Below are 10,622 nucleotides of genomic sequence, written 5' to 3'. Positions count from 1 at the left end.
CTGTCAGCGAAAGCTGAAAGCGTAGCTTTAGGTATAGGTTGTATAGAGTATAGAGAGTAGAGTGAATCATAGGTGTCCGTCAAACTTTTATATTTTCATTATTTTCTCCGAAAGTGAGTCAGAATTCTTCGATATTGGGTGTGCATGTTCCCTGGGGGAAGGCTATTCAGATTTGTTCATGCCAAGTTGATCTGTGCCATTTTCAATTTTTTTATGATTTTTTTTTCATAAAATGACATTTTCATCATCTCCTCACGTACTTCATGTCAGATTGCTTTGATATCTGGTGTATTGATGCGCAGGGGGTAGCTTACTTTGATTTGTTCATTTCAAGTCAGCACGTCTTCTTTTCTATTTTTTATGATGATTTTTTTTGTAATTTAAAAAAAAATGAAGATGTTAATGAGCATTATGACCGCCGCCATATTGGAAATCAGTCCGCGAGAATTTAGGTAAACTGCAACTTTTCAAAAGACACTATTGACGTCAAACAAGCAATGTAATATGTGCTGTAGTCTTAATTCTACGCATTGTGCGCCCAAATGACAAATATTTGTTCGAAACAGGGTTGTAAACTTCAAATCCAAATTCTCCACCCTTCTACAGAATGGTTCATTCCAGTATACGCACCTCACGATCAAGTGAGAAGTCGTGCATGCCTGAACTGAAGTGTATGGGACGATTTTTGACAGAGTCAGTCGTCAATAAAAACGATAATAATCTTTCTAAAATTATCACATTTTGAAAGGGAAAGTACTTTGTGGTTCATTTATGGAGTTTTGTTTTTGTACGATCAATATTGGTGGCAAAATTACAGCATCACAATTACCGATGTGGTAATGCACGACAAGTGAGTTTCCGTACGGCGACAATCTCAAGTACCCGGATGCACGAGGGACTAACCAGGAAGCAAGTAACACCGTCCAAGAAATCGCTGCGTTCAGAGTGTCATTATTCACAGAATTCTTTTTTTCGAGTGAAAACCCGTCTTGAATTGTATAACTCTAACAAATGAAGACATGTCAAGTTATATTTTGAAAGTTGTATCTCTAGTTTGAGACGATTTCCTCATGTACTATCGAGGCTTGGACCTTACTCCAGTTCAGCAGGAAGTTTAGCCAGTCCGATAATTCTTTCTGGTTTAGTTTACAACACTTTTGATCACACAGATTTTGTTTTTGTGATGAAAAGAAATTAAAAAAAAGATCACTTCAACCATTTCGTTGTGTTTTCTTTATGAATGGTAATCGAACATGAACGAGTGTTACCACTGTAACGTATGGCTGAGAATGACTCTCTTCCGGGTACTTGGGATTGTCGCCGTACGGAAACTAAGATGGCGATTAATACATTTCTTCCCTATATATATCTACTACAACTAGTACAAGTTGAATGTTGCTGACTTGGTAAATTTGTTAGAAAATTTAAATTCAAATTGCCTCAAAATTATTTTAGATCCCTAGTTTATTTCATTCATCATTAACATTTTCCAGGGTTAAAGCTGTAAGACACTGGAATTATTTATAGCCAACCTCAAAATCCTCTTTTTTTTCTTTTTCTTGTGTGCATTTCCCAGTCATTTTTTTCCAGAGATTTTGTGCAATTTTTCATAACAGTAGATTTTTGTTATAAAATGGTGACTATGGTATAAAAGTAACTTCTGTGTAAAATGTGTTTTATAGTGAGACATCATATGAAACCAGTAACCACTTTATTACATCGCTAAAACAAAACTGTATAGTGAAGAATTGAACCACTTCTACATGTCACCAAAATACAAAAAAAAACAGCGGAGCTATTCTGACCGATAGGTCGCTTGTTTTATTTTAAAGGTTGTGATGCAATATATCACCGATATTTCGTCTTTCGTTAGACGTTTACAATGCAGAAATGACGGTACTTTTAGCAGTGTATTAAATCATGTAATCTTTGTCACCACTATTCGCAATCGTCAGGACAATTCCATTGCTATCACAATCATTCCGTTCATTTGGCATCAAGTTGATCAACGATCGCCAAAATCTGTCGATGTCAAGGTCAAGTGCGTTGTCTCCTGGCCATTTGAGATACGGTACAGCGTTTAATAAACTTCTGATAGATGGGTCCAAGTTTTGAAGAGTTGTGACGTCTTCAAACAGGATGGGGATGACCTTTGCCCCCGTCTTGAACATCTCCTCTTGGGCTTTCTCATATTCAAATCGACACCATTCACTTTCTACGAAAGCCTTGGTCAATATCAGAATAGTTCGACTGCTCCTCTGGATGGCTCCTAAAATGTTGTCAGTAATGGCTTTGAGAGAGACGAAGAATAACATTAAGTCAGACGATGTTTTCTAAGTAGTGAGTGTAACGTGAAATTATGTACGTATATCAACATTGCACATTGAGAATTAATGATCTCTATTCGATAATCTGTAAATTCGCTGACTTTTTTTCAAACGTCGCTCAAAATTCTGAGAAAACTCACAATTCACAGTATTTACAATGTAGTTTACATACCTGCACCCGGAGGAAAATCTCGACTGTGAATACATAATTTAAATCTATGATCATTCTCAAGTCTTGGAACCATCTCGTTTATCACAAAAACTTCTTCTAGTGACATAGCTTCTGTCCCACACCTATAACACACAAATGCATCGTATTCCCAGCTTTCTGCAAAGTAAATACAAGGATACTGGGTAATGAAATGAATTCAATGGTTTACGTAGTACGATGGAATGTTACGATACATAGACTTATTAATGCTATGCAGTGCATTTTCACAACCCAGGGTAGAAGTTTCTGCTCATATACAATGAACATTTACCGCCTTCAAGGTGCCTCTTGGACAGTGCCGTAAGAGAGTCTTTCGTTTACGACAATGGGTGCATCGTGATCACATGTAAAGTGGTTGTACAGCCTACACAATACTGTATCAGATGAAGTGATGATATATGATGTGGCATGTTGTTAGTATGGTCTCAAACCACTGTAGAATGTGAATAGTGGTTTGAGGTGAGGTGCAGCGTAGTGACGAGTAAAGCGTGTGATAATGTACGCCAATGTGATACAGCTTATCATATCACATGAAGTAATGACGTGGCGTGTTGTGATATTGTGCGAGAACATGATACAAATTATCATATCACATGACGTGACACGTTGTGACGTTGTGTGCCAAAGTGATATATAACTTACCATATCAGATGACGTAATGTAATGGGTTTGATATTGTGCGAAAAGATATATTATAACTTCCCATATCACCGAGATCCACTAACGCTTTTATATGTTATGCATATTTACATTGAAAATGTGATGAAATATATAAAGTTAAATATAGATACATAAAAGGTTGGCTACTTTTTCACACGCTATGATCGCTGCATCCCTCACGGGCTGGCAAATGTAAAAATTAATACATTTACACAAAATGAATTATATTGTCAAACGACCGTTTAAGCTTACTTTTGATAATCAAAATTTGGAACAGGCATACATTCTGTATTGACATACATGTAAAACATTAAATATCATATTAGAATATCTTACCGTTGTCAATAAATGCACAATTTCCACAAAGACGGAATTTCCAAATACGAATTTCTCGTCTGTATCGATACGTTACTACCGGTAGTAGAATGAGAAGGAGTCCAACAGGAATGATTGTTGATATTAATGTAATCCTTGTACGCCGGGATTCATCTGAAAAAAAAAATCATTTAAGAAGACGTGACTCAGTTTCTGGATGCTAGACGTTTAGTTATGGTCTTGCTCAGTTTATCAAGTACTTGGCTATCGAAAAGGGATCTAAAGTTGTGCAGTGGTACTGGGACAATCTTTGGAAATATTTCTAACAGATATGGTTTTAGTATCTCTCTACACACGTTTTTTATTTCAAAATTTAGAAATGGCTTCATTGTATGATCTGATTGGGAATAATGTCTCACAAATGCTTCACTTCTCTGAAAGTATCCATCGATATTTTTTAACTTTCACTTTGTATTTACTCACCTGCTGCAACCTGTAAAAGAGTTGAACCTTCTCCAAAGCCAAGTGAGTTATAGGCTCGACATTTCACTGAAGCTGAGTTGAGCTTGGTACTAACCCTTTCTAATGACAAGGTGTTGTTATGGTCTGTTTGGATGTCACCATTAATGGTCCAATCATATTGCAGTATTGTGGGTGGATTTGCATTTGCCATACACGTCACAATGACGTCATCACCCTCTCTAGCCTTTGAAGGCGATGCTAAAACCAACACGACAGGTGTATCTGCATGGATATGGAAGAAAAGTTATTTCATTATTCTGTGACTGTTCCATCATTCTATCATCAGTAATTAACAAAGAGCAAATCAACAAGGTATGGTCGGTAGCAAGGAAATTTCCTTTGCAGTGTAGCCCGAGAGTCTGGCAGATACATGAGACTGCTACTGCAGGGTACTACAGCAGGAAAGCATAACGGTATGTACATGTATATTGGAATGTAGCATTACAGGAGAACACCACTAAAGGAAATAAATAGTTTCTCATAAACTCTAGGTTCTGGACAATCATTTTACATCTCATAAATTTCGCTTCATAGCCAAAAACACGAAACTTTTCACCTCGATTGTTCTTTCAGTGGCACAGCATTGCATCATGGGTACTTAGCACATATGAATATGGATTAGATGAACTTTGAACATTAATGACTCTTAAGTGCTTATGTTATTCAGATAACTAGTAGTCACGAATGTGCATTGTTCATCTAATAAATATTCATATGTGCCAAGATTCATATTTAATAGCGTAGCTTTGAAAGAACGGTAGCGTTGAAAAAGATATTAAATTTGATTTTTCTTGGCAACCAAGCGAAATGTGTATTATGTGAAATCATGACCGACTCTCCAGAACAAAATATGTTTATTTCCTTGAGTGGCTTTCCTTTAATCAGCGTTGCAATCACTTCCGATTTTATTGCACGAAATGTCCATTTAGGCGACAGTGTATTTGAACACTGGACAGGTATGCACAATTATTACATCTCCCAAAAAAATCGCGGGTAAAATATCCGAGTCGTCATGATTATCAGAAAGCATCATTTATACAAAACTATAACATGAGTGTTGAACGATAAATTGAGATATTGGAGAACGATGTATACTTACAAGTAACATCATTTAGTTTCACACTGACTTGGTGGTGGTAGTTAAGAGCCTCACTATTAGCTTCGCAAGTTAAAATGGCACCGATATCTTTATACGTTGGTGTTATAGTTATTCTACCCTTTGTGTGGTATAACCCTCGTCGGTTACTCGCCTCGATGGAGGTATCCACATTGACTTTGATTCGTTCTCCGTTGACGTACCATGACATGGTAGCAGGAGGATTACCATCCGTAGCTTCACATCGTATGGCTATAGGTTTACCTCCCACAAATGTGCAGTTATTCAATATGTCTACATCCATGATGAATAGGTCACGTGGGGGTTCTGTAAAACAGATCAAAGTACATGGAAAGCTGAGTTCATACTTGGAATTTACATGATTTAGGTATGAATATAGGGAAAAACAATAAGCACGGGCTAGTTTGTTTGTTTGTTTGTTTGTTTGTTTGTTTGTTTGTTTGTTTGTTTGTTTGTTTGTTTGTTTGTTTGTTTGGTTGGTTGGTTGGTTGGTTGGTTGGTGAGTGACTGAGAGTGACAGCACACAACACAACACAACACAACACAACACAACACAACACAACACAACACAACACAACACAACACAGTGTAAGATGTAGTCAATTGTTTGGTCAGGTATCTATAAGGGACCGGTTAGTTTCTTCGGCCTGGGGGCGGGGGCGGTGGATTTGTAAGACACGTGCTGTCTTGTAAAGCATAGATTAAGTTATTGCTTGAAAGGGTCTGAATGGCCTAAATATTGGCTTTAAGAGTAAAAATCCTCCAGGCCTTCTAGAGGGAGACCCCTCGGACCCCCACCACATGAGATGGACATATCCCAGTCCCAAGCTCTTCCCCTGTTACTGTCAAGATGCTATGAAAGTATATTTCAAAAATATTTAAACCCTATGTAGTTGCTTGTTACATGTTGGTGCTGTCTTGTAAAGCTTGGAAATTATTGTCTGAAAGGGCCTGAATAGTCTCAAAATTGACTTTTTAGAGTAAAAAACCTCCTAGGACCCCCATAAGAGATGTTCATATTCTACCTTTCACTGTCAAAGATGCTATTAAACTTTTTTTTTAAATATATTTACCCTGTGTAGTCAATCATTATAATTATGATAGTGCTAACCCGGGATCTTATAAAGTAGGTGCAAGACAGTCAACCACACTGAGTCACGACCAAAAAATACCTGTCATGTGATTATTATATTGGGGGGGGGGGTCATCATGTTTTAGAATTAAGTGATTGGGGGTCAGTCTGTTTTTGGTTTTACAGATAGGGGGGGGGGGGGTCAGTGACTTTTTATCGGCCTGATTTAAGAATCCACCCCCACCCCCACCCCCAGGCTGGAGAAACTGACCGGTCCCTAAGTATAACACTTACCTAATACTGCCAGCTCGGCTAATTGACTCTGTGTTTGACTTTGACGTTGTCTTGCTCCAGCCTCGCAGTAATAGATGCCTTCATCTTCTATCTGTACATTTGATACCTCCATATCGAAAACTCCACTCGACTTGTCTCCCACGAATGAGTGACGCAATGATGAAGACTCAGTCGGTGTACTGTCGTTACTCATTACGTCATATCTAAGGAGGGCCCCGTTGCCTTTATACCACGTGACTTGTCCTACAAGGTTCTCTATATGACAAGTCAGGATAACGTCTTTCCCTGCGTACACAATTGTACTTTTCGGAGAAGTCGAAATTTTCTGTGCCCCTAAATCAGCGAAAAACATGTTTATTAGCGGTCATAGTTTTTTAGGGTAAGGCTGCATTCACAAATAATGGGCAGGGGGTTGGAGGAATCATGACAAAATTAGATTTTTTTCAAATCCCCCCCCCCCTTTATAACCCCAAAAAATTCAGATCCCCCTCCATATGGTCAGAAATTTTCAAGGCCCCCTCACACACATTTATTTTTATAACATATATATATAGCCACACACATACACATGTGTACACACATACATACATACATACATACATACATACATACATACATACATACATACATACATACATACATACATACATTGTCTCTAATGTAATTGCATGAACATGTTTACATTTGGAATCTCCAGATTTTACTCATTTGCACAGACTTTAACATTACTTGAGTGTATATTGAAGCTGAACACAGGGTAATTAATGTTAGTTGTTTTTTATACAGGAACTTGTGTATATACATGTTTTGCACCCTTTTTTTGTTAAAAGGCTGTCAAATTTTGACATGGTTTTTAGTTCTCCAGTTTCACTAATGTTTTTTGGCTGAACAGTGCTGAATTATTTTTTAAAGCCATACTCCTACCCTGTTAACAAATTTACATGAATACTTTCCAATATTATTTTTGCATAGTGTTTTGAAAATTAATGGATCTAGAGACAATTAGATTACTGTACAGTCTTTTGCAAACAGCATATGCAAATTTGCATTCAAAATTAAAAAAAATACATGTAAACTTTTAGAATAGGGCAACTCTGTCCTTTAAGCCAAACACTGACAGTCTTGTATGTATTCCAAGCAAATAAATACACACCATGGTAGCTATGATGCATATCCTTGGAAATAAAAGGTAAAATGGTGGCCATTATTGTATATAATGTTTCAGTTTGCAACAATTCTTTTGTAACTGACTGTCTCTTTGTACAAGTTTGAACAATTCCTTGCCATAATAAAAGCAAGGGACCACAAAATAGGAAAGGGTATAAATGACTCAAGCAATAGTGATGATGATGATGATGATGATGATGATGATGATGATGATGATGATGATGATGATGATGATGATGATGATGATGATGATGATGATGATGATGAGGAGGAGGAGGAGGAGGAGGAGGAGGAGGAGGAGGAGGAGGAGGAGGAGGAAGAGGAAGAAGTGAAGGAGCAGGAAAAGGAGAAAGAGGAAAGTGATGGTGATGGTGATTATGATGAGGAGGAGAACGAGAATAAGGAGTAAGCTATTGAGAGTGACAAAATGGACAGAAGTGCAGTAGATGGTTGTAGAGACTAGACAAAATCATGTTGCTGAGGGTTTTTTTTAAATATTGCCTTGTTTTTTATATATTTTAAAATTTCATATATTGCATTTTTTTGGATAGGAGAAATTTTCACTCAATAGTACTACACAGTGAGCTCTGCATCTCTAGACATTTTTATGAGCCTAATTTGCAAAGACTATTAGTCCGTGTGGTTATTAGCCCTATGAAGGGTCTCAACAACAATCTCATTTGTAACTATGTATTCGTATTAGTATCAAACCTGTTGATCCACCACCACCAACCAAATATCAGTGACAGCCTGACAGGCTATTTATACTCATTTCACATTTATCAAAATGTGCCTTCAGATGCAGAGCTTGATGTCCTTTGCTCAAAACTTTCAATAATCAATCAGGTACAAATGGATAACAAATAATCAAGGGATGGTGCAAATTTAACTTTTAAACGATTAAACTATTTAATTTTTACAAAATTTATTTATATTTATACATTTTTTATTTACCAGTTTACATTTATTTTACAAATATAAATTGTAAGAAATGTCACAAGTACTTTCTGCCTGAAATCATAAAGGATTTTATATACATGTTTTTTGGAAGAGTTTTATTTATCATTGTTATTTATTTATCTATTTATTTATGTAGTTCAAGATAGTTCAAAACGTTTATTTAAAAGATTAAAATTCACTTCAGGACTGTTCAACATGCCATCAGCCGATGTCGAGTATGATAAATAGTGCAATGCTTTGAAATTGTCCATAGACATTGTCATACTCATTTTGCAGTGATTTTGGGCTATCTATATTGTGCAGTCTCTTCCTGTGCTCATTTTACAGTCGGTTTAATAGTTGTGATCAACAATGGGCGAGATAAGCAACTCAACACACACTTAAGTTATCAAAAAGACATTGGGTATCTCAAAATTTGTTTTCATCATTATTGTATATGAAAAATATTTTTAGCCCCCCCCCCAAAAAAAAAAACCACCAAAAATGTTCAAGTCCTCCCCCCCTCAATTCCCCCCCCCTCCCATTATTTGTGAATGCAGCCTAATGACATTTCAGTATCATGGTATGGACATTTTCATACGTATAATAAATTACGTCACCACATCGTTTATCAGATATACTATGTCAGTACCAAGTTTGATTGAGTAAATTGGAAGTGATGGTTACATGTAAGTCATCGTCGCAAACCACAGCCTGTTTTACGGCACCGTTCTTAAGGCGCCGTCCCACTTATTTCGAAGTGTAGAGGAAGAACTAACAGATCTGGTTTGCGAGAATGATGTAAGTATCCTTCGGGAAGTCAAATAGTAACGAGTATCATTCAAATGTGTCGAACGAAATCACACTCTAAGCTATTTAAGCCTAGTCATATTTTATTTGAAATATTTGTGGACTTTACATTAAAAACTATAGGATAAATTGAACTCATGGCGAAGTGGTGATAATAGGCTATACCTCACAACACAACACAACACAACACAACACAACACAACACAACACAACACAACACAACACAACACAACACAACACAACACAACACAACAGCTGGATATTTGACTTACATGTGATATGCACATGGATATTGGTAGAGTGGATGACGCCCTCAATGTCTGAAGTAATACACTGATATATACCAGAGTCGGTCACAGAAACATGCTGCGAAACATATTCCAAATGGTCCCTAAAAACAAACAAATATATATAAATGGGGTGATGTTTGTTGCCGCTTGAATCGTCTACAAAATATATTAGTATGTATGTATGTATGTATGTATGTATGTATGTATGTATGTATGTATGTATGTATGTATGTTTGTATGTATATATGTATGTATGTATGTATGTATGTACATGTATGTATGTATGTATGTATGTATGTATGTATGTATGTATGTATGTATGTATGTATGTGTGTGTGTGTGTGTGTGTACAGTTTTGCATGCCAGCCTACCTGACATTCGTACGTACATACATACATACATACATACATACATACATACATACATACATACATACATACATACATACATACATACATACATACATACATACATACATACATACATACATACATACATACATACATACATACATACATACATACATACATACATACATACATACATACATACATACATACATACATTACAGACCATTACATATTTTTTCTATAATTCTCTGTGTTTCTTACCCTTCAAGATGTACAGGTTGGTCATTTGACTTTTCTTCCAGCGTTACGTCATCCTTTGTCCAAGTCAGTGTATAAACCGTAATCCCGTACGTGTAACATGTTAAACTCAGCGTATCATTCACAAATGCTGGCATTGGTGATTGAGTCACTTCTATCACTGGATGAACTGTAAATATGATAAATGTAGCCTATGCTATCAACTGTTTTTGGATGATATCTGACTTAGTATTTTTGTGTCTGTGTGTTTGGGAAAGGCGGTCGCGATCGATATCAATTCCACCCCATCC

General features: G+C 36.6%; 1 protein-coding gene across 1 annotated transcript in view; it reads right to left on the bottom strand.

Moving 5' to 3' along the window:
• Positions 1-762: 762 nt before the first annotated feature.
• Positions 763-10,622, bottom strand: part of LOC144436257 (uncharacterized) — a 15,669-nt gene continuing 5,809 nt past the window's right edge. Inside the window, exons 7-14 of the mRNA XM_078125002.1 lie at positions 10,336-10,501; positions 9,707-9,825; positions 6,519-6,851; positions 5,135-5,458; positions 3,997-4,257; positions 3,535-3,687; positions 2,500-2,655; positions 763-2,290 (exon numbers count right to left, since the gene is read on the bottom strand). Of these exons, the coding sequence (XP_077981128.1) occupies positions 1,914-2,290; positions 2,500-2,655; positions 3,535-3,687; positions 3,997-4,257; positions 5,135-5,458; positions 6,519-6,851; positions 9,707-9,825; positions 10,336-10,501 (1,889 nt within the window). The 3' untranslated portion in view covers positions 763-1,913. The remainder of the gene's footprint in view (positions 2,291-2,499; positions 2,656-3,534; positions 3,688-3,996; positions 4,258-5,134; positions 5,459-6,518; positions 6,852-9,706; positions 9,826-10,335; positions 10,502-10,622) is intronic.

This window comes from Glandiceps talaboti, chromosome 6 (genome assembly GCF_964340395.1).
Source record: "Glandiceps talaboti chromosome 6, keGlaTala1.1, whole genome shotgun sequence".
Lineage (NCBI taxonomy): Eukaryota > Metazoa > Hemichordata > Enteropneusta > Spengelidae > Glandiceps > Glandiceps talaboti.
Note: the sequence above shows the minus strand (reverse complement) of the source record. Positions and strands in the feature narration are given on the sequence as shown.